The sequence below is a fragment of the Sarcophilus harrisii genome, chromosome 3, assembly GCF_902635505.1.
Source record: "Sarcophilus harrisii chromosome 3, mSarHar1.11, whole genome shotgun sequence".
NCBI classification, from domain to species: Eukaryota; Metazoa; Chordata; class Mammalia; order Dasyuromorphia; family Dasyuridae; genus Sarcophilus; species Sarcophilus harrisii.
In genome coordinates this window covers 40,557,140-40,582,348 of record NC_045428.1, presented here as the reverse complement: position 1 = coordinate 40,582,348, position 25,209 = coordinate 40,557,140, and the positions used below count along the sequence as shown (strand labels likewise).

At 44.4% G+C, this 25,209-nt stretch overlaps 1 protein-coding gene across 1 annotated transcript in view; it reads left to right on the top strand.

Annotated features, from left to right (window-relative positions):
* The window catches only part of MCF2L2 (MCF.2 cell line derived transforming sequence-like 2), a 340,912-nt gene extending 316,145 nt beyond the window's left edge, over nt 1-24,767 (top strand). The window contains exons 30-36 of the mRNA XM_031961125.1: nt 7,368-7,460; nt 11,172-11,243; nt 13,009-13,095; nt 15,544-15,662; nt 19,745-19,857; nt 19,950-20,053; nt 20,675-24,767. Coding sequence (XP_031816985.1) covers nt 7,368-7,460; nt 11,172-11,243; nt 13,009-13,095; nt 15,544-15,662; nt 19,745-19,857; nt 19,950-20,053; nt 20,675-20,772 — 686 coding nt within the window. The 3' untranslated portion in view covers nt 20,773-24,767. The remainder of the gene's footprint in view (nt 1-7,367; nt 7,461-11,171; nt 11,244-13,008; nt 13,096-15,543; nt 15,663-19,744; nt 19,858-19,949; nt 20,054-20,674) is intronic.
* Nucleotides 24,768-25,209: the final 442 nt, after the last annotated feature.

Genomic DNA, 25,209 nt, shown 5'->3' with positions numbered 1-25,209 from the left:
AAAAAATTATCAAGAAGTAACTGGGAAGGTAAACACACTTTCTGCAGAAACAAGGAATTTAGGAGGACTTAGCAGGTGTTGGAGGAAGATCGCTGACTTAGAGCAAAAAGAGAAGCCATCTGGTCCAACCTTATTTAATAGATAAGGAAGCTGAAGTCCAGGCTTGAATGGACAAACCAACAATTCTGATGGGGGGGGGGGGTTAGAAAGAAAAACAACAACAATAAAAAATAATAGTTTATGCATCAAAATTCATTTAAATGTGAATACTCTTTAAACCAGCTTAGTGGATTGTATTGATAGTTAGCTAAATAGTAAGCATCAGAGGCTGGATTTGAAGTCAGGTCTTTGGACTCCAGAGTCTGTGCCCTTTCTGTTCAGGAGCTATTGTGATATATGGCGGACACTTGGAAGAACCAGGCAGGACATCACTGGCAAATTGATCAGGAATAGCATTAACTGCATGGAGGCATGAGAGCCATAACAGTCATGGGTCTCAAAGAAAAAATCGTAGAGAAAGGAAATAGATCCGGGGGACCATCTTGCCCTTCCTCCTGATGGTATCCCACAAGCCAGGTATAAAACAAGCAATTTGTAGATTGGTTTTTTACAGTGAAATCAACTCTAACTTTGCCTTTTTCAATAAGTTAGTGACAAAAATGGAAGAGGCGTAGATGATCACCATTTCCTAAAGAAGTTTAACCAACAAATCTCAATTGACACAATGAGAAGGTCACTGGTTTCAGCCAGCAACTTAAAAACTCCTTTATAAAATTTTATAGTGAGGGATATCAAGTCAAATAAAGCACCTACTAAGTGCTAGAGATACAAAGAAAGACACCTCCCCTCCAAAAAAAAAAAAGAAAAACAACCAGTGCCTGCCCTCAAGGAGCTCCCCAAAGATACACCTATGTTCTGACAAGACAAATGTTGCATAAACTGGAATGAATTGTTGTCTTCGTATCCCCATTGCCTAACAGAGAATCTCCAACAGGAGACAGACATAATATCGATAAATTATTCAAACATCATTTTATAATTTATATAATATAATATATGTATAATATAATTTATTTGATTGAATAAATCCCTCCCACGAGCCAGATGCTGTGCAAGGTGGTTGGCTCCAAAACCCAAAAATGCGAGAGTTGCCTGCCCTCATGGAGCTTACACTCGCTCAAGGGAGACAACAGGTACATGTATAACCCCATACAAATCATTACAAGGTAATAATAGATGCTAATTTATTTCAGATGAGATACAAGGCTTCTCATCACATGCCCTGTGTGCAGCAGCTCAGAATCTCTAGAGAATAGAGGTCTGGGTCTTCCCAGTTCTAAGTGTCAAATTCTCTGGGAGTGTCAGGAGGACATGAGGGGGTCTGGGGGCGTAGGGTACGGCCAGAGACAACCAGGGCCTGAAAGTGACTCCTGAGCAAGGACCCTCCCCGCGGAGCTTTGGGCCCTGCCTGGTTCTGTCCACAAGAACAGTTCTGGGTGCTCCGCAGGTTTCTCTGCCCATCGGGTTCCATGTTGTAACATTTGTTTTGTATTTCTCTGAAAGCAATCATCCAGTCAAATTCTTTAAATGATTCAAGACTAGGGTCGAAATTCTACCTAAACCACTCCCTGGCCTGTGAGATCTGGACAAGTCACTTTAGCCTTTAGGAAACTCAGTTTTCCCATCTGTATAATAGGTATAATGGTGAGAGGGATGATAGCACCTACCTCTCAGAGTTGTTTCCAAAATTAAAAAATGGAAAAAGGACAACAAGGCTTGAGTTAGTTTATCAGCTGGGAGCTGCTCCAAGAATGCTCAGAGGCTTCTCTTAATTATTTCTTGTCAAATGATCTCCATTTTGACCTTTGCTCTTCTGACCAGAGGCAGAGAGGGTGATTTTGCAAGACTTTCACTTAAGAAGAGAGAGAAGAGAGGGAAGGAAGGAAGGAAGGAAGGAAGGAAGGAAGGAAGGAAGGAAGGAAGGAAGGAAGGAAGGAAGGAAGGAAGGAAGGAAGGAAGGAAAGAAGGAAGGAGGAAGGAAGGAAGGAAGGGGAAAAAAGGAAGGAAGAAGGAAGAAAGGAAGAAGGAAGGAAAAAAGGAAAGAAGGAAAAAAGGAAGGAAGGAAGGAAGGAAGGAAAGAAGGAAGGAAGGAAAAAAGGAAGGAAGGAAAAGGAAGGAAGAAAGGAAGGAGGGAAGGAAGGAAGGAAGGAAGGAAGGAAGGAAGGAAGGAAGGGAGAAAGAAGGAAAAGGAAGGAAGGAAGGAAGGCAGGCTGAGGTTCACAGAGGCAGTGCGGTTTGCCAGCCAGCTCTGCTTCTGTCTAGCTGTGTATAGTGGGGAAACACTTGAGCTCATTGGGCTCCAGATTTCTCATCTCCAAAATGGAGGGCTTCCAAAGTCTCTTCCAGCTGCAAATCTCTGATGATAGGAAGCAGCTAGGTGGATAGAGTTCTAGGTTTGCAGTCAGGAAGACCCAAATTCAAATCTGGCTTCAAATGTTTGTTACCTATGTGATACCAGGCAAGTTACTTCACCTCTGATTGCTTCAGTTTTTTTCATCTGTAAAATAAGAATAACAGCACCTACCTTCCAGGATCATTTTGAAGCTAAATTTATATATTTAGGAAGTACTTTGTATGTAGTAGATACTTAATATATGGTTGTTTCCTTACATCAGTAATAAAAGTGGCCAAATTAAGTTTAAAACTACAAGTTCCATCATCTGACATTCAAGACAATTTTTTTCTTTTCATTGATCCTATTCCTTTTCTTTAATTTCTTCTTTCTTTTTTTCCTTCCTTCCTTTCTTCTCTCTCTCTCTCTCTCTCTCTCTCTCTCTCTCTCTCTCTCTTCTGCCTTCCTTTCTTTTTAAAAATTTTAAAATATTAAATATCTGAAAATATCTGAAACTGGGCAAGCCCATGACAAAGAAACCAAGCATTATGTGAACTCTCTAGTAATTTTCTGATTCCCCAGACAGCTTTCAAAAAATCCTGGCTCCACTTTAAGAAGCAGGAGGATGCCCAGTTTGAAGGGCTGGGGAACTCCCAGTTGCCACTAATTACTTTTTTTTTTTTTTAAACTACCTATCCCCTGTCCAAAAACAGAAACCTTAGGAAATTCCCTCTTTATTTTTCTGTTCTTGTTTGAAATTTAAGCTCCAGATTTTAAAGTTAGGTGGAATTTTGCATTGTAGTACAACAGAATGCCATGTAAGGAAATATATTCTAGGTTTAAAGGTTCTTGAATTTGAGTAAGAAAGCTTGTCAGTACCAGTTCCAATGATCTTGTGATGAAGAGAGCCATCTAAATCCAGAGAGAAGACTGTGGGAACAAAGTGTGGTTCACAACTTAGCATTTTCACTCTTTTTATTGTTTGCATTTTATTTTCGACTTTTTTTCTGGTTTGATTTGAATTTTCTTGTGCAGCATGATAATATCATAAATATATATGTATATATTGAATTTAACATATTTTAACATTTTTAATATATATTGGACTATTTGCCATCTAGGGGAGAGGGTGAGGAAAGGAGGAGTAAATTGGAACACAAGATTTTGCAAGGGTTAATGTGGAAGAATTATCCATGCAAATGTTTTGAAAAATAAAAAGAGCAATTAAAATTAATTTAATTAAAATTATTTAATTAAATTATTAATTTAAAAAGAAAATCAATAAATCCAATTCAATAAAATCTACAGATAATTTGGAAGAAACAAAAAAAAAAAATCAAGAAAGCTTGTCAATAGAGCTATTTCTCCCTTCTTTCTCCATCCCCAAATTGGTCTGATTTGAAGTCTTTAGAATGAAATTTATAAAGACCACATTTTGAATATTTTTGTTAATTTTTAATTTTATATTACCTTTATTTTTAAAAAAATATATCATCCTCATCCCCATCCTGTAAACAGAAATCCACCGTGCCTGATATTTTACATTTTACATTATCTTTATTTTTTAAAAAATATCATCCTCATCCCCATCCTGTGAACAGAAATCCCCCGTGCCTGATATTTTTATCATATCTCTCTCTCTCCTCTCCCTAACACTCACACGCCACCGCCCTCTCCTCCAAAAGGAAACATTCATCAACAGGATGCTTCCTGCGCAGACAAGATTTCCCAACCATTCCTCTGGGGATGTGGCGAGGAAGGAAGGTTTATGGGAAAGGGTCTAGTGGTTGGAACTTCTGGGTGCCCTGGTTGTGGCCCAAGGCTCCCGAGCCACCTGCAGGGGCTGCCCTGGCCGGTGCACTTATCTGTGGGCAGTTTGTGACTGCCACCTGGAAGCTGCACCGGGCACCTGCTCCAGGTCCGTGGGTTTGGGGATGTGGTTCCCTCTCTGCTGCAGGCGTCAGCCGGTGTCTCCAGGAATGGGGAAAGTGGGGAAGGAGGACGGAGGAGAAAGGTGCGTGAAAGAGATCCCCTTGGAGAAACACAGGGGCCATAGCCAGAGGCCCCCAGATCCATCCTTCTTTTTCAGATGAGGAAACTGAGGCACAGAAAGGTTTAGGTGATTTACTCGGTGTTTTATATATATAAGCTAAATATATATCATATATATATAGATTTTGTGTATTTTATATATATCTACATAATGCATATATTAGGTACCATGTATATATAATATATGTGAACATGTGTATTTTATATATAATTAATTATATATCACATGTGTATATCATATATGCATATTTTCTATATCTACATACATGCATACATTATATATCATATATTAATATATGTGTGTTATATACATGCATTACATATAATGTATATGTGAATATACATTGTATATTATATACGAATATAAGTGTTTTATATATCTACATGCATATATACATTATATATAAATATATATGTGTGTTTCATATAGATCTATATACATGCATACATTATATAGCATGCATATATGAATATTGTGTATTTATATATACATGTGTACATTATATATTAATATATGTGTTTCATATATTCACATACATGCATACATTCTATATCATGTATATAAATATATTGTGTCTTTTTATATGTGAACACATGTGTGTTTTATATATTTACATGCATGCATGCAGTATATATCCGGTATATGGATGCATGTATTATATGTAATATATGTGTTTCATACATTCACATACATGCATACATTCTATATCATGTATATATTAATGTATTGTGTATTTTTACGTGTGAACATATATGTGTGTTATATATATTTACATACATATATACATTATATATCATCTATATATGAATATATTGTGTGCATGCATACATTGTATGTAATTTATGTGTTTCATATATTTACATACATGCTTACATTATATATTGTGTATTTTTACATACGAACACATATGGTTTTATATATTTACACACACGCAGACATTATATATCACATATATAAACATATTGTCTACTATACACGCACGTATACATTATATGTAATATGTGTGTGTCACACAGCTCTACACACATGCACACATCACACACACGCACCAGTTACCGCCCTCGCTCCTTGCTGAGTGGGTCCCGAAGATCAGCACCGCATCTCCTTCGGGTGGCTCAGTGACAGAGGGCTGGGCCGGAGTCCGTCCCCAAATCCAAATCCGGCCTCAGACACAAACAATCTGTGGGACCCTGGACAAGTCACCTCCTGCCTCAGTTTCCCCAATGCTAAAGTAGGGGCATAACAGTAGCTCCTTCACAGAACAGCGTGAGGAGCTAACGTGTGTCTGGAAAAGAGAAGGTGCCTTCCCTCTCAGAGTATAATGGACAGCTTGTGGCTAGAGGTAGAGTTTGTTCTCACTTATTCTGCAGGAGTTTTCTTTTTTCTATGGTTTTTCTCTTTATTCAGAGGGCTTTCTTTGCCCATCGTACCACAGCCCTGTCCTCCTGGCACAGAGAGAAGCAGAGCAGATGCCCTAGGCCAGACTAGAGTTCTGTCCAGCTCTGCCCCTACATAAATCTGGGGGATTTTTAATTTACTTAATTTTAATTTATTCAGTCCTACATGCATTCAGGGAGGGCCCACCTTGTGCCTGGAACGTCACGGCCTCTCTCGAGCTCATGTTGCTCTCCCATCTTCGAGGAGGGCTCCTAATCCCCCGGACTTGCCGCTTCTGGAGCCCACGGAGCCCTCGGTCCCTTTGTTCAGAGGAGGGATTGGGCAAGCCTTCCGAGGAGAAGCAGACAGTTAGACGGCGGGTGAAGGGGATGTGGAGAGAGGAGGAAAGGGGGTGAGGGGCCCTGTGGACCCCAACCAGGATGAGCTGAGCCCTGTCTGGACATTCCCTGCATGGGACCCTGAGCTCATGCTCCTGGCACCTCTCCCACACTCCCAGAGACTCCATCAGCTATATTGGTAAAGCAAGTTTTCACATCGGGAACTCCCCACATCAATGATGAAATCACAGATCTGGTCCCTTTCCCCCTGAAATCAATGTGCCCTTTGGGTTGGGAATTCCCACGATTTCACGGTCTGCCCTGAAAGTCCCTTCCAATTCCCACACTGTATTCTGTTTTACTAGCCCTCTGCCGATGGAAAATAATAATAGCTACCATTTCTATAGCGCCGCTATGTGCCAGGCCCTGTGCCAAGTGCTTCACGATTATTATTTCATTTGATCTTATTATCCCCATTTTACAGATGAGGAAACTGAGGCAAACAGGTGGAGTGACTTAGGCAGGCTCACACAGGGAGTGAGGGGCTGATTTTGTTTGCCCAGGACCCTCCTCCCATTTCCAGCCTGGATTCTCGCCAGGCAGCACAGATCATGTAAGACAAATCACATTAATTATTCACCAGGTGCCATCTTTGTGCCCTGGGCACTGGGCTAGACTCCGGGCATACAAGGACAAAGAATGTCCTTAAAGTTCCCCCCGACGGAGAAGAAAACAAGGACACAGGAAACGTGTAGCATAAATATGTTGGCTGGGTATAGTTATATGCAAAGTGCTTAAATGCAAGGAAGTAGGAGAAGGACCCTTGTGGATGAGGGACCAGAAGGAAGACAGACTGACCTTAAAATCAAGATGATCTGGGTTCAAATCCAGTCACAGACATTTCCTAGCTGGGCAGGCCGCTGCATCTCCTGGACCTCAGTTTCTTCATCTGTAAAATGGAAGAAATTTCATACCTGCAGCACCTAAGTGCTGCCATGAAGGTCTGAGGAAACAACGGGTACAGAGCACTAGAGAAAGGAACGCTGATGTGGTTCTCCCTCTCATCACCATTGTGAGTGTCTCATTCCCCGGACTGTTCTCACCAGAGGGATGGTTGGCTTGGGGAAAACCCCCAAACCTCATCTTCTACCCGAGCACCCCGGGTCTCCAAGGCACCCTAAACCTGTGTCTCTGCTTGTTCTACCAGATCCCGAGGCTAAAGAGAAAGATGTCACCAGGCGCTTCTCCCTCGCCTCCTCCCTCAGCACCGCGGCTCCCACCCCTACCGGCCCTACCAAAGGTACCAGATGACCCCTTCCCTCCCCATGCTGCCACCTGCGGCCCCCGGCACAGTGTCGGGCCAGTCTCCAGGCAGGGCTGCTGGGCTGGCAGTGAGAGAGGCAGATGGGCAGGCAGATGGATGGGCAGATGGGTGGTTGCATGGATGGACAGATGGATGGATGGATGGACAGATGGATGGGTGGATGGATGATGGACAGATGGATGGATGGATGGATGGACGGATGGATGGATGGACGGACAGATGGATGGATGGATGGATGGACGGATGGATGAATGGATGGACAGATGGATGGATGAACAAATGGATGGGTGGATAGACAGATGGATGAATGGATAGACAGATGGATGGATGAATGGATGATGGACAGATGGATGGATGGATGGATGGACAGATGGATGAATGGATAGACAGATGGATGGATGAACAAATGGATGGGTGGATAGACAGATGGATGGATGAATGGGATGGACAGATGGATGGATGGATGGATGGACAGATGGATGAATGGATGGACAGATGGATGGATGAACAAATGGATGGGTGGATAGACAGATGGATGGATGGATGGATGGATGGACAGATGGATGGATGGACGGATGGATGAATGGATGATGGACAGATGGATGGATGGATAGATAGACAGATGGACGGATGGATGGACGGATGGATGGATGGATGGAAGGATAGACAGATGGATGGATGGGTGGATGGATGGAAGGGCGGACAGATAGATGGCTAATTGGATGGAGAGGTAGTTGCATATATAAGCGAATAGATAGATAGATAAAAAGATAATTGGAAGATGAAAGAGGAAATTAATAGCTAAATAGGTAATAAATGATAGTAGATGACTGATCATTGCTTGTTAGATGATGGAAGATTGATAGATATGTTAGTAGATAATGTAGCTATGTAAATAGACGTGTAGATATATAACTATCGAGGTAAATGATTGATAGGTAGAAAGATGGACCATTTATTGAACACTGCTCTGTGTTGAACATCATGGTAAGATAAACAGGAAAAGAAATCAGAGAAAGAGCATTTGCTGAATGCTGACATGCTGGGTACTCTGCTAAACAATAGGGAGACAGAAAATAAGGCGTTTCCTGCCCTCTAGGAGATTCCATTTTAAAGGGGACCTGAAAAGGTGGAGAGGCAGAAGGAAGGGCACTCGGCAGAGAGACTTGGGGTAGAAATTCAGGGGCATTTTCTGAGCCCCAACCATCCTGTCAAGGAGGGGTGCACTCGCTTTGTTGGAACCCCTTCGCAAGGCCTGGGTTAATTCAAGCAGATAAAGGTTTTCAGCATTCCTGGGAAGCTCACCTACAGCTCTGGCTGCCAGGCCTGCCTCCCATTCCCACTCCCTGCCACATCCCAGGGCAGGAGAGACGCACTGGCCAAGCCTGGGCCACAGGGGCCCTTTGGAGCCAGATGTGACTTGGTTCACACTCCTCCCTCACTTCCTTCCTCGCTCCCCTCTTGCCACAAGGTCCTGACTTGGTCCTGAAGGCCGCAGATCCACAGAAGTGTAGTCACCTGCCTAAAGCATCCATCTGACTGTGAGACTCCCTAGCTCAAGAACCATAAAGGCTCCTTGTTGTCTCTGGGGGGAAAGCCTAAGGATTCTTCCTTTTGGTGTTTTAAGCCCTTCTCATTCTAGTCTACCCAGACTCCTCCAAAACCCCAAGTTCAGACCCCACTCCCTCCCTCCCCTGCCCTTTCTAGGGCAAAGCTCAGGTCCCGCCTCCTTTGAGAATCCTCCCCCTGTGCCTGGCTCAGAGTCAGCTCTTACTAAATTCTAGCTGATGGACCAACCTCAAATGACCTCATGTTTATAAAAACAAAACCATCTTTCTGACTCCTTCCCCCAAAGTGAGAACCTTGAGGGCCCAGAAGACTTGGGCCCGGCACCTGGCACTCAGAAGGGGCTTGTCCCCTTGGATTGAAGTGAGTAAAGAGTCTCAGAAAATGCAGAGAGAACATGATCTGAGATAACGCTGGCAGGGAGGTCAGAGGGTCTACATTCTACCACCATCTCTGCCCGTAAAGCGCCGGCAACAAGTTATTCCCCTCTGAGCCTCAGTTTCCCCATCTGTAAAATCACCTCAGTGGTCCCGTCTGGTCCTGAAGGAAAGCTCCCCCCACAACTCCAACCTAAGCGCTGGAGGACACTGACCTGACAATCAGGATGTCTAAGCTGCAGCTCCATCTCTGCTCTCTCTGGCAAAGGCAAGCTGGGAGAGGTTTGCCGGGCCAGTAGTTTCCAAATCTGTAAAATGGGGCAAGAGATATCTCACTCTCCTTTTCTCCTTGGAATCAATTAAACTTGTCTGCCCTGGGGGCTGCACCCTGAAAGGCTTCAAGTTGGAAATGAAATCACCAGCATCTTAGACCTTAGAAGCAAATAAAATTTACTAGCAATTCATACGTGCAAATGTTCCTCCCCAGTCAGAGGAATAAGTCAACAAAGCATTTTTTAATCTAGTCATACATTTATCATATTTATCAATTATTTATTATCTATGTATTTTTACTTGTTCATTTATTATATTTATCATGCATACAGTATTTATTTATTTATTAGGCACTCCATAAAATTTACTAGCAATTCATATAAACAAATGTCCCTCCATAGTCAGAGGGATGAGTCAAGTCAACAAAGCAATTATTTATTCATACAAATTTATTATTTTTTTATTTTGATATCATTGTTATATTATTAAATATTTATTATATTTATTATTTATAAATTATTCATTCATTCACTTATTTATTTATGTGTTGATTGATTGATTGATTTGGTGCTGGCTGGTAGGGCAGTTCTGTGGCGCTGTGGCTGAACATGGGGTCTGGAGTTAGGAGGACCTGAGTTCGAATATGTCCTGAGGCACATTAGCTGTGTGACCCTGTTGATCTCAGTTTGTTCCTCTGCAAAAATGAGCCGGAGAAAGAAAGGGCATCCAGTCCACCAGAAAGCCCCAAATGACTGAGCAACAGCAAGGGCCGGCACCGCACTAAGCTCTGGTGACACAAGGACAGTCCTTGCCAGGCTAATGCACGACATGTGAATAACTATGTACAAAACGAGATTTGTGCAGGAAAAGCGAGATCGCGGGAGGGAAGGCATGGAGAATAAAGCTTCTTGCTGAGGATGGGCCTCGGGCTAAGACCAAGAAGCCAGGAAGGAGAGGGAAGAAAGGAAAGAGTCCTGAATATAGGAGGCAGAAAAAGGTCCAAGGATGAGAAGGAGAGTGAGTCAGGTCCCCGCTGGGTGAAAGGCCAGTGTCCAGACCCTCCCTGCAGGCTCAAGGTTTGTGGTCCAGGAAGATGCTCTTCCTGGGGCCCAAAGGCTTTGTAGTGATTAGAAGGAGTGCTGGTGGAGCCAGGAGGGGGGCATTCTGAGCAGGGGGGAGGCCTTTATCTCAGTGTGGCAGGGATGCCAGATGGACTAAAGTGTCCATGAAACAAGGGGGTTAATGTAGCTGAGGAGAAGCCCCGTGACTGAAAGTGGCTGATGGGCTAGGGAAGCTGAGAAGGGACAGCCAGAAAGATGGGAGAACCGGAGCCCGGAGACCTGGTCTGTCATCCTGGCCCAGCAGATCCTCCATCCCAGGCAAAGCTGGAGGCCGCTCTGCAGAGGGAAGGCAGGATAATGAATAGAGGCCCTTGGACTGAAATTCTTTTGCATCCTTAAACTTCACACAGGTCCTCTCGGTCCCGCGGTTAAAGTCAAGAGACACGAAATTAAGAGTGACCCAACGCCCCTTGGGTTTGAAGGTACATGCATGGATGTGCTACTGCATGCACCCTCCCCCCTGCCTGTGCCCCGGGTACCAGCTGTAACATGCATGCCCCCTGGCTCCTTGCCAGCCAGCCGTACCCCGCTCTGGTGAGGTGCCCGCACTGTGGGCTGCTCTCAGTGACCGTGCAAGCTGCGCAAGTGGCAGGAGGGAGGAAACAGGGCCACGTGTTTGGGCTGATTTCTGATGTTTTTCTTGTATTCGCTTGTGTGCAAAGGGAAACTTCCCAGCAAGCTGGTCCACCTCAGAGGCTGTCCCCCTGGCGTTCCCATGACGGGCAAAACCATAGTCCGGTGCCATCCCATTCTTTAATTGGGAGATGGCTGGGGGGGAGGTGCCCACTGCCTTCCTTAAGCTCCCATGTACCCACGTTCAGAGTTGTCCTGGCTCCTTCCCCCCATACCTCCTACCAACCCCCCGAGGCTCTCTTATACCCAGTGAGTGCCCACTGGGACATCTGTGAGAGCTTGGGGACTCTCCATTCTGCTGCCCCCGTGACATCTCGTCTCCAAAGTGTCCTGAGATTTGAATGAATCAACTAGCACTTAAGCCCCTTCTATACATCAGGCACTAGTTCTGGGGATACAAGGAAAGCTTAACAAAAAAACCCTACACCTAAAACTAAAGACCCTGCTCTTGGGGACTCAAAGTCTAAGAATTCTAGCTCCCCTGATTGAAGCTGATGCAGAAGACAGACTGAGATAGAAAGGAGCATTTGGGCTGGTTGATTTAAAATGGCATCATTGGGCCATCTAGCTGACAGAAGTGGGAAGGATCCAAAATAAAAGAAGTCTTTTTGCTGTAATTCCCTCTCCCCACCTCCACTCTTCACCAGAGACCTAGATCTACTTCTAAAGTTTTTCCCAAATGGTCTAATTTTAATTCACTGGAAGCTCACTTCTGTCTCACTTGGGTGGTGCTGGTGACCTCCAGCCCCCTAGACTGGTAGTAGCGCAAATCAAGATACCTGAACCTAAAGTGTATGTAACTTTGTCTAAAGTAAAAATAGGCCAAGGAGAGAGAGAGAGAAGAGAGAGAACAGTGCCTCATTTTTCACTGTGTGTTTTGAGGTCAATGTTCACCACCTACCAACTTCCCTGACTTCTCCACCTCCACTGTCTCTGTTTGTTCTGCCTGTGAATGCTCCAGAGCTCTTGAATCCTCTGCATTTTTTAAAAAGCATGTGTCTGAAAATTGGGAGGGACCATAATCCTTCCCACACTCACCTTTCAAGGAACCAAACTCAACTTTAAAAGGTGATGTGTTTGAAAAAAAAAAAAGAAAGAAAGAAAGAAAAGGAAAGGAAAAAAAAGTTGGTGTTAAAAAAGAAAGAAAAGTTGCTGTGTTAAAAAAAGAAAAAAGTCAGTGTGTTAAAGAAAAAATTAGTGTGTTAAAAAAAGAAAGAAAAATAAGTTGGTTTGTTCAAAAAAAAGAAAGAAGTTGGTGTGTCAAAGAAAGAAAAAGGTGTGTTCAAAAAAAGAAAGAAAAATAAGTCGTGTTAAAAAAAAAAAGAAAATAAAAAGTTGGTGTGTTAAAGAAAGAAAAATAAGTTGATATGTTAAAAAAAAAGAAAGAAAAAAGTTGGTGTGTTAAATAAGAAAAAAAGTAGGTGTGTTAAATTTGATTGCTTCACAAGGGCTTGTGAAGTGGTATTTGGTTTTCTGGGGGCTCGTTTCTTTTTCTTTTCTTTCTTTTTTTCTTGAAGGATTTTCATTACAAACAAAGTCTGCTTCCTGTCTCAGATGCTTTTGAGAATGCCATCCTGGCCCAGGCTAAATGCAGTGGCCGACCCAGCACAAGAACGGTCCCCAGGTCTGCCTCCCAGACAGGTAAAGAAGTCCTTTGTTCTTCCTTTTTCTTAGGGGCTTGTAATGGACTCAGCCACATTTCAGGGCAGGTGCCATCCATCCCCATGTATCCCAGCCCTCATCCCTCTTGCACGGATCTGTCCCATGTCACCCCTGGCCTGCTGTACCTTTGTCACCCCAGAGGCTTCTCAAACTCCATGTGTACAAAAGTGAACTCTGACTTTCCTCCTCCCAGCTTCTCTGATAGGGCCATTAAGGAACCATTGTACTCCCTGTAACTCAGGTGAAACAATAGGTGTGGCCCTTGGTGCCTTCCTTGCCCCATGTTCAATCAGTCGTTTTTATTGATTTACTTCAGCATCCATTCTTTTCTCAGTCAATCAATAACATATATGAAGCCAGGGTGAGAAGCTTGGGGACTCTCCATTCTGCTGCCCCCGTGACATCTTGCCTCCAAAGTGTAGCTGTGTCCTGAGATTTGAGCGAGTCAACTAGGATTTAAGCACCTTCTATACATCAGGCACTAGTTCTGGGGACACAGAGAAAGCCTAAAAACCCTAAACCTAAGACTAAAGACCCTGCTTTTGGGGAACTCAAAGTTTAAGACGCCTGGCTCCCCTGGCTGAAGCTGATGCAGAAGATAAGACTGAAAACATTTGGGCTGGTTGATTTAAAATGGCACCATTGGGCCATCTAGCTGACAGAAGTGGGAAGGATCCAAAATTAAAAGAGTGAGTCTTTTTGCTGTAAGAGACCTTGATCTCCTAAACACCACCTGTTAGCACCACTAATACCTGAAACTGCTAGGTAGAGAAATAAAATTATTAAAGAGAGATGCTCCTTGAACCTAAGGGACTCATTCTGCTAGGACAATACAGGTGAGCACATATAGGAGCTACACAAAGAAAGCCATTCTGAGGGAACTAATAAAACATCTGGAAGGAAAAGATTCTCGACTGAGCATCGGAGGGATCTGGGATTCTCTCCATGCTGCTCCCCTACTCAGGAACTTTCAGTGACTTCCTGTTGCCCCCCAGGATCAAATACAAATGCCTCTGACATTTAAAGCCCTTCACGGTCTGCCTCTAGCCTATCCATCCAAGCTGATTACTCCTCTTCACATATTTCACACTACAGACAAACGGGACTAAGCAATATTCCATCTCCTCCGTTTTTGGGACATGCCCCTTGGGGCTGGAGCACCTTTCAGGCTCAGCTCAACCGCTTGCTTGCTCTTTCAAGAAACTTTAAAATTCCCCCCAACCTTGCTCAAATCAAGCCGGTTATTCATTTTTTTTAAAATAAATTTTATTTTTACTTATCTTATATCCAATGGAGTGTAAGCTGCTTGAGGGCAAAACAATCTTAATTTTCTATTTCTATTGCTAGCCTCAATTATAGTATCTAGTATTATTAAGAGTTTAATATGAATCTGGTCCATAAGAAATCATTAAGTGTTTACTTTGTGCCGGACTTGGGTAGCCACATAGTGCTTAGAGTGCTGGACCTGGAGTCAGGAAGGCTCATTTCTGTAAGTTCCAACCTGTCCTCAGACCCTTCCTAGCTGTGTGACTCTGGGAAAGTCACTTCACCCTGTTTGCCTCAGTTTCCTCATCTATAAAATGAGCTGGGGAAAGACATAGCCAGACACTCTGTATCTTTCCCAAGAAAACCCTAAATGGGGTCACAAAGAAATAACAACAAAAGAGAGTTTGGAACAAGATAGATAGATTTTAGAACTGTCAGCCTAGAGAGGAGAATGAAATCCTAGGAGCTGATAAAATCACCAAATGTAGTAATGTAGAGGGAGAAGAGAAAAGGGTCCAGAACAAGTGAGAGATGCTTAGGACCCTAAGAACAAGATCCAGCAAAGCACAGAGAGAAGGGGAATCAGAGAGGGTAGGAAGAAAGGCGGGAGAAGAGATCAGTGTGAAAACCCAGAGGGAAGAGAGTTTCAGGGAGGAGATAACCAGGAGGGTCAAGGGCTGAAGACAGGCCCAGGAGAATGTTTCCCTGTTAGATGGGGATTCAGAGAGGGAGAGAAAGAGGAGGAGGGTTCCTCCTGGCTCCTTACCCGCTCATCCTCTAAAATTCTACTCCCTGGATGAAGCCTTTTCAGCCCACCACAACCCGTAGGGTTGTAATGTGGTCTCTAGAGACAGACGCAGAGACACAGAGACAAAGACAGACAAACACACACACACACACACACACACACACACACACACACAAACACACACACACAGAGACGAGAGACAGAAGAATGCATGGACTAGTTATGATTTGGTCCAACTTCTTTTTGATATTTCAGATTATGATAGAAATTAATTCCTAGAGAATAATACTAAAGGTCATGCAGCCTGCTGAAGCCATTGTGTCACTGACAGTAGGAACCAGAGACTGGATTTTGCTGGGTGACCCCACTGCAAGCACCTGCCTTAATTCTTCACTTTGCTTTCTTTTGCCAAGGCTGGCCCGGCAGACAACTTCCCTCTCTGGATACCTTTGAGGATTTTGAAGTCATCCCCTCCAGTACAGATGAGCTCTCTAACTCTTCAGACATGGAAGAAGACACTAGCACTCAAAATGTAATATTTTGCTCTCTTTCTACTTCTTATATTCATCATTTGTTCTCCTTCCCTCCTCCTCTTCTTTCCTCTCTTCCTTCCTTCTCTCCCTCCCTCCTTTCCTTCCTTCCTTCCTTCCTTCCTTCCTTCCTTCTTTCCTTCTTTCCTTCCTTCCTTCCTTCCTTCCTTCCTTCCTTCCTTCCTTCCTTCCTTCCTTCCTTCTTTCCTTCCTTCTTTTCTTCCTTCCTTCCTTCCTTCCTTCTCTTCTTTCCTTCCTTCCTTCCTTCCTTCTTTCCTTCCTTCCTTCCTTCCTTTCCTTCCTTCCTTCCTTCCTTCCTTCCTTCCTTCTCTCCCTCCCTCCTTTCCTTCCTTCCTTCCTTCCTTCCTTCCTTCCTTCTTTCCTTCTTTCCTTCCTTCCTTCCTTTTTTCTTTCCTCCATCTTTTTCTCCTCTCTGTATACCTGTGACTATCCACCTCTCTCCTCTCATGCTAACTCACAGGCAATCACACTTTGACAAGCCCAGTTTGAGTCTGGAACCAGACAGAATTGGGTGGAAGACTATGATCTCTTGCAATGACTACAGTCCTTGGAGTCAGGAAGACCTAGATTGAAATCCTCCCTGTGATATTTAGGAGCTGTGCGACTCTGGGCAAATCAGTTCAGCTTCAAGCTTTACTCCACTGTCAAAAGAAAAGAGGGAAGGGGGAGGCAGGGAAGGCCTGCTAGACACCCCTGGAGGCAGCAGCCTCTTGTGAGGCCCCCGGGAGACCAGCTGCTAAGGCTCTAGGAGGGCCAGTCCCTCTCGCTAAGTCTCAGTCCTTTGCTGACCAGAGTGAGGGATGGTGATGGTCAGGCAAGTCTAGAGCCTTGATGTCTACCTAGGGATGGGGCCAGTGAGATGCTGAGGGACCAACAAACTATTAGAATTAGAAGCTGCCCTGCCCTGGTGGAGTGGATGTAGCAAGGCTCTGACCGCCTGGCTAACGAATGTCGCCCAGCCCGCCCTTCCCAATCTGCCTTTTCGGAGACTCAGACAACCTAAGTCCCCAGGCTCGGGGGCACTGGCTCTTAGAGCTTCTTCCTTCATTTTACCCCCGAGTAGGGATTGGCTTGCCCAAGGTCACCCAGGGAGTAATGCCCAAGCACCCCAACAGCCCCACGTCGTCCTCGTTGCCCAGTGGGAGAGCCATCGGAATCCCCCCTACCAAAGTAACCAAACTCTACCTATGGCAGGACAGCTTTCTGACCGGCCAGGGCCTTCCCCTGCTCCTCACCACTCCAGAGCTACATATTCCCAGGCATTTATATATTATCTCCCCCTCTTGACCCCATTAAGGGTGGGGTTGGTTCGTGCTTTGTATTCCCAGCCTTAGCACAGAGCCCAGCACAAAGTGCTCCAGAAATACTGGCTGGCCTCTGAGTCAGGAGGACAAGTTCAAAGTGCAGATATTCATTCATTCATTTAATGAGCAGTCATTAAACATCTACTCTGGGCTAGCCTGGAAATACAAGGAGATCCCATCCTTAATGAACTTTGGGGGACGGTCCCCTTGGGGTGAGGGGAGAAGGGGAAAATGTAAAAGTAGAAAATATAAAGTAATTTCTGGAGGGAGGACACCAGGATCTGAAAGATCCAGATGGATTTTCTGTAGGAGGTGACCCTGGAACTTAGCCTTGATCCCAGGAGGGAGAGATGGGTAGGAAGGTATTTCTAGGTATGAAATACATTACATAGAGACCACCAGCCCATGGTTATTCAGCGCCTGCTGATCCAAAGGGCTTTGAAAGCAGAGTCACTTGGATCGAGTTTCCAGGAGCAAAAGGCAGCAGCCACAGGAGCCTCTCCATGAGCCGAGGAGGGTCACTCTGGGAGGATCCATTAGATTCATGGAGAAAACATGAGAAAAAAAAAAATCAAAGCTGGGAATCTCTGGGATTGTCTAGTCTAGGCCCCAGATGGGGTAAGTGACTCCCACAGGAATAGGAGATTTACCCAAGAACACAGAAGGACGAATAAGGTTCAAAACCACAATTTAACTTGAGTTCCCCCAAATCCAAATCCCCCCCCATCCATAATTTTTGTTCTTTTCTCTTTCCACTCCATCAGATAGACTGGATGCATAGGAATACAGACCTTTTCCTCATAGAGTTCACAGTCTAGGGCTGAATGTTGGGACATGTCTTTGAGGTATTTTATGATAGGTAAGAGAAGGGCTCCTACAAGATTGAATACAGCATTGAAAAACATTTTAATTTATTTGAGTTCTACTTTAAATGGCCTAGGAGAGCTTGGTCTATTAAAAAAAAAAAGTGAGTGAAACCTTTTTCTGGAGTCCAGAATCCTTTCAGAAATCTTTCCCCCTGATATTACAACACTGGATTTTGGTTCTCGAGATTTCTGAAGGTTCATGCATGGTACTCTTTATCACTCAGGGACAATGCACTCCTCCATGACCAAAGTGGGGGCAGCCTTGCCAGCATGGAACCTCTCCTGTGCCAGATGGCAGCTGACCCCTCCAAAAGAAGCAGCTAATCCCCTCCTCCTCTCACCCAGCTTCAACCCTCCTCCTCCTCCTGCCAAAAATAAAATAATGATTTTCTCCACCTGTCTTGACCAGAATGTTTTATATATTGATATCTCAGAAATTATTTTGGGGGGAAGGGGAAAGTGGAGGGATACTAAGGGAAGGAGCATAATGAAGGACAACCAACACAGGACCACAGAACTATAGTTTATGGGTGGAAGAGACCCTACCATGCATTTAGTAAGATCTAGAGATAAACTATGGCCCAGAGTCATCCATTAACTTGCCCAGGTCACATGGGTAATAATTCAAAAACCCAGCTCCTCTGACTCCAAATTCAACATTTCTTCCGTCTTTCCACACCTTATCATCTGCCCCAGTCCTGAGAGTTTTATACCTCCATCTCCTGAGTTTGTCCTATGAATAGGCAGAAGAATCCCTATCACTGTCCACTCTAAGGAAGAAGCCAGCTCTGGTTTCCAGAAAAGCAGATTCAGCCTTGGGGGAGCCTGGTCCCTCAAAAGGAAGAGCCGATCTTTCATTCTAAAGCTCACTGACCCTACCCAGGAGTTCTGGGGAACATCTCTACCATTTGTGTGGTACACGTGGCTCATGTCTAGGGTCTTCCCTAAAAGGAATTAATAGGATCCCTTCTAGAAAGGGTACTCAGTGTACAAAGTAATTTTTGGGTATAGAGAAGATAGCTCTTTATCTAATACCAAAAGAAATGTTCAAAGCCCTAAAGATTCGTAAGTGTGCATTAATAAATGTTTAGAATTTGAAATTCATCATCCTATTATAGCTGCCCCCATCTCTTCCTGCCAGCAGATACAGGCAACTTTGGTGGAAACGTTAAAAGTCTTCTCAGTGGACTTTATTAATCCTTTCGGCAGCAACTTCTTCCTAGAAGTTATCGTGTTCTCCTCTGAGAAATCCTTGTGGAAATTTTTTCCTATGGGGCATCTATCACCCTAATTTCTCAAGGAGGTTACTGTCAGGGTAGAAAACATCCCTTTCTCACAACCGATGATCAGTGGCCTGAGTTCTAGGAAAACACAATTGAAGGGGCAACTGGGGACATTGCAGTCCGGTCTCAAGCTCACAAAGGCATCCCATTGCTCCCATGCATGTGACTCCACCAAGAGAGGTGGGTGGGGAGGGAGAAAGGAAAGAAATTCACGCCTTACCTTTACTGGAAGTCCAAGAGAGCTGGAAATGGTGTCATCCTAATACAGCTTATTCCAGGAAGATTTTTTTTTTTTTTATTTTTAATAGCTCTTACATAAAAATCGGCAGTAGGTCCTCCCAATTGATCGCCAATGATCTTTGACACACTTCAATATGTAGGGATCAATTAGGACCTGGTGAGCATGTAAGACCCTTTAGCAAGAGGCCAGAGCTTGTGTCCATCCCCATGGACCCAAGTCCACAGAAAGCTGAGATTCTTCCCTTTTCTCATTGTCTTCTTCCTCTTCCTCATTAAGCAACCTGGGATTGGATTTCCCTTCACACCCACCTCTGAGCACTCAGGTGTCCTGTTTTCTTGTGCTCTGAGACGGATGCTCCTTTCCTTCTAGGTGTCCGGCCTTTTCCGAGTTGAGGGCAGTTATGAAACCTGCTCCCCAGATTCTCTCACCCTGGAGGATGGTGACTTGGTGCAGTTTGTACAGGAGGGAGAAAATGGACAGTGGTGAGTGTGGACACAGGAAAGGAAGAAAAAGGAGGGCAAGTGCATTTTTTAAAAAATTCTCTGATTCCCCGAATTTCTTGTTGACATTTCAGGTTAGTCAAGAAGTTGGTTTCTGAGAAAAGTGACTGGGTACCCTCCAGTCTCCTTCATCCTGCAGGGGTAGATGGTGACCAGGTTCATAAAAATAATAACACAGGTAAGTAAGTACTGGGCAGGAAGCAGGTGCAATGGGTAAGGGGATGGATGCATATAAATGGATTTAAAGATATAAAATATATAAATATATATAATAGAGATTTTCCCAAAGGAAAGTCATTCTATTAAAATTAAAATTAAGATAGTATTATTTTGTTTTTTCCCCCATCCAAATTCCTGAATTCCCTGAATTCTATCTGTGAATCAGCTTATCAGAGGATCTCAGGTTAAGAACTACTGCTGATTTACGTTTATCCTTTGTCTGGTATAGAAAATGATCCCCCAGGGGACTAGACCATTCTGATGTGCTGGAAGGACCATTCTGTCCAGAAACCCCTTGCTAATAAAATGTCAGCTCTTTGAGATATAGGGATAGTTTATTTTTTTTGTGATTGATATCACCACATCTGGCTTCCCATAAGCACTTAATAAATCCTTGCTGATCGATCATTAAAGCTAAATGACCTTCTAGTTGGTGCCCAGTACAAAATCTCCCCTGACTTTAGAAGTCTTTTGGGCTCCCCTTGCCCACACCCACTCATACAATAATAAAAATAATGGTGGTAACAATAATAACAGTAATACCTCTCATTTACTAGTCTCCCGTGTGTTTATGTTGCAGACACATATCCCAGTTCCCGTGACCAAGGGCTAACAGATTCAGAAAGGAAGGAGAACCTTGTGCAAAGACTGTCGGCTGCTCAGAAGGCTGAGAGCTGAGTCTGCCCACCGCTCTGCCCGCTCATCTCTTACCTTTGGTTTTGCTTTGGACATTTGCCTCCCCTTCCCCTTCCCAACCCCCCTCTCTTTCTCCTGGACACTGAGTCTACCTGGACTTCTGGGAAACTCCAGACCTACAGGAATCACTCCATCTGGTCAATAAGCAAAAGCAAAGAAGTCTTTTTCAGGATTCAAGGCAAAAACAGAGGCGTCCCAGCGGAACTGTGCAAGGATGTTGGTCTGAATCTGGTTTGCCACCAGTGATGTGTGTGTTAGCCAGGGCTCTGGGATTATTCAGTGGGGGCTGATTCTTTTCCTCACCTCAAGTACCCGGGATGCCCCATTCTCTGTTATGATTTCTCACCAAAGGTGTTCCTGGGGGGCGGGGAAGGGGGGCTGCATGAGACTTGTCCAAGGTGAGCGAGTGCAGACCTCAGCCAGGTGTTGTCAGAGAGGGGAAATGGAGAAATCACCCCCTGGATCCCCTGCCCAGTGAGGCTGTTTGCCCATGTGGGCAAAGGGGAGGCGATCTGGACGGCAACTGGACCTTTCATTACCCGGCACCAAAGCTCATCTGGGATGACCATCAGCATTGAAGCCCATGACCCTGTTTGTAATCACAGCTAGACCAGGTTTACTTTTGGAGCCTTTTTAGTGTTTCCCCTTAGGAGAGGCTGACCGCTGGTCATCAAACTCACCAATATTGTCCAGGGATGTCAGGTTGTTTCCCCTTGCACTCACACACCTGTTACTGAAGGACGGGGGATGGAGAGGGAGGAAACTCATCTGCTAGGAACGTACCCATACTAATTCTTGTGCCCTGCATCTGGAGGGGGATCCCAAGCTGCTGTTTTTCTAACTGGAACAAACTTCATGGTGCTAGGGAGCTGGGGAGAGCATGTGCTCCTTTGTCTAGAGAGGAAGACTTCAGGTCTAATGATTATCTTAGAAAACGATGTGTGATCTACAGGAAACCTGCCTGGAAGGTATAATGCAATGACAAAAGGAGGGAAGGGAAGTAAATTCCAGGAAGGACTTTAAAGGACTCCTAATAGACATTTTCAGCCCATTCTTTCCCCTCTCTCTCTCCAGCAGCCTTCTTTCTGCATTTCAATAAGGCTTCATCCACTACTAGCGACAGGTAGATAGATAAGCCCCATGGGGCAGACAGGGGCGTGGAAAAGAAGGGAGTCACTTATCCCAAAGAAAGCATCCTCACCTGTAATTACACCAGCCTTACCTGGCTCCAGCCCAGATACCGAGGCTCATAAGGGTCATTCATAGAATCTATTCACAGTGAACCCAGGATGGGGAAAAAGCCCTGAGCTGCACAAGCAGAGACTTATGGAAAACTTCACTTGTTGATCTCCTGATTTCCTGCCTTGGAGAATGATCAGGAATTGCTTTTTAAAAATTCCACCTAAGCTCACGGACCCTCAGTAAGAAACTAGAGGGCACATCCAGCTTCATGGGAAATGCCCCAATATGGCAAGTAAGACCCTCCTCCAAACCTGGCTGTATTTGGCAAGCTGATATCTCCTATCCGCTGTCATGGGCCAAACAGAGACCTCCCCAAACTGCCCTTGACCCGGTTGTGGGCGTCTGCTTTTCTGTCCAGCCCGGCTGTCTGCTCTATTGTCATGATTCCATGCCAGGAGAGCCATTCTGATATATTTTTGGTCATCATTGTGGTGTGGCTGTATTCTCCAGCTCAGTAACCAGTGACTCCAACCACCTCATCCCTGCCAGTCCCGTGGCTTATATCCTGATGTGACCCTAATCAAATTCAGTGTCTCTCAGGTTTTGCTACCTGAATTTAGAAAGCACCTGAATTTTGAGGAGACTGTAAATTAAGACACATTAATTTATGAAAACTCAAACACAAAGAGACACAGGGATAATTTTATCAGTTATCTTCCTGATCTGATCAGAAATCAGATCTGAGCAGAAATTCTTCCTGAGTATAAACCTATAAAACAGTATAAGGGGAGAATTTACTAGAGATCAAAAGAAGTACCAATCGCATGCCCTAATCAATTGAGAAAGGAAATAGCCATGTGAGGGAGAGAAAGGCTCTGGGGAATAACGAGAAGCTAGTCGGGGTTGCTTGCAAGTACTCCCGGACTTCCCCTTTGGTCTTGCTAGTCTCTTCCTCCCATATGTGGGTTAGGGAATTATTGGTTCTTTCGAGATCCATATTCCCCCATGCCAAAAGCTGCACTTTCTATTTGATAAGTATAAAGGCCAAAAAAAGCCCCCTTCCAGCTCTGCCCTGAGTGCTCCTGAGTCTCCTCCTGAGAGGGGATGCTCCAGCCTCCGGTCCACAGCCTCCTCCCAGATGTGGACGGGCTTTTCCCATTTCTCCTTCCTTCTCTCACTGGCTGACCTCAGAACCATTTGGGGTAGATTGGGGGAAGGAAGCTTCCTTTTTTCTCTAGGACCCATCCTTTCCCCAAGATCTTTTCAGCTAAATGGAATGCCTGGCCGGCTACCGCTTCTCCTGAATCCCCAAGTTTTATGAAAATAGCTGGACCAATCCGAAAAGACTTTAAAGAAAGACGTCCAATATTTATGACTGTAGATGTTTCTATCCCTCCTGTGTCGATGAATGTTCTGTGTGATTCTATTGGGATTCTCTCTGTAATTAGTACTTAATCTCAATGCCCCGTGTTAGTGCATGCATCTCACTGGAGGGACATTTGTGGCCCGTCCTTGGCCATTATTCCTGAAACTGCAGGTCTGTAATTTTTGTTTCTTTTTTTCTGCAAACCCAACATGTTTTTCAGCCTCAGTTTCCCCATCTCAGCAGATTCCTGGACTTTGAGTCTCCTGCTTTGTCTTTTCTTCAACCCAAGCTCTCTATCTTTCCTAATGCCTTGTCGGCTATTTTTTTTTTTAATTGCAGATTGGCAGAAAAACATTTTCTTTGTTACCAGAAGGGGCAAAACTGTCAAGACTGTATTGGGGAGTAGGGGAATCCAGACCTCATAGACTCATATCCAGGATAGACTGTTCACATTTCAGAAAAAGGATTTCATTTCCATCTTGCCATTCCCTCAAATACATAAGGGCAATTGTGTTCTCGTGGGCACGGAGAATGCCTTTGGATAAAAAGGAGGTCTTGAGTCTTTAAAGAATCTCCGTGGAATGATATTAGATTGGGGGTGGGGGGAAGTCGGGAGGGTTAGATGAAGATTAGGTAAAGTATTTGGGTGCTGCTCTGTTTTATGTCATTCTGTTCACCTTTGCCAGGACAATCTTCTCTGCAGTGTGTCGTTTTCCGGTAAACAGGGAATTATTAACTAGTGCATTACAATCCACACACTGTGCAAACTGGCACCATGAAATGCCAGGTGAGATGGCTTCTCTGGAAGCTTCTCCACCCACAGCCAAACCCATGGGCCTCTCCCACCCCCGGGCTCGGACGCTGCACTCTGCCCACAAGCGAGAGAAAAGTCACTTTAGTAGCTAATCTTTCATTCTCCAGTGCTCTGAGGTTTGGAACGGGTCCTAAATGAGAAGGATGGAGAAGGTTCCGGCCTTTTCTGATTCCACTGACCAAACCGGGAGGTTGTCAGAAGGACAATCAAGGACCCCCAAAATCTGTGGGTGATGTGTTGACGTCAGCCTTCCATTAGCCAGAAACCATCTCACCATGAGGACTCAAAACCATTGACACCTGCAACAGTTTGTGGTTCTTAGGGATTTTTTTTTCATTGTTGAAAGAAGTTATTTATATATTGTGATTGGGAAGAGAATCAGATGGGGGTCAAAACACGGAATTCTGCTGTTAAGTTGTCTGATTGTTTGGGCTGAATTTGAGTTGTTTGGGGTTTGTTTTGAGGATTTGGGGGTTATTTTTTCTTTTTCTTTTTGGCCAGAATTGAATGTATGAGTTTATACCTTAAAAAATGTGTGAAGCCAATTTTTTCTGTAAATATGCCATGATGTAGGACAACTCTGTTTGGACTTTATAAAAATGATACCTACAGTAATGCAGAAGCCTCCGTGTGTGCTTTTTGAAACTGGGGAAGACGTCCAACTAAGGCTTGCCCTGCCCATTCCCTCTCTGCTTTCTCCATCCCCACTAAGCTAAGACCATTGCAATGTGGGTTTCTAACTTCCCTTCTGAGCCTCCCTTTGGCTGGTCCCTTGCAAAGTCCTTTTAAGAGGCAGTCATTGCAAACTTCTCCCCCAGGTAAGATAGGGCCTGGTGGGGAAGAGTTTTAAAAGCTCAACCGAGGATGTTCTACTTGGCCCTGGAGGTAATAGGAAACCATTGTTTAGCTCAAAAGGACAGCTGAGACCATAACAACTCTCTCAATTCATAAATGAGAAAAAAGGCAGGGAGAAGATTTATCCAAGTTTCTTCATAAAACTGGATGAAATCTTAACAAGATGGAACAAATGACCAAGACTCTCCTAGATCCTGTAGGG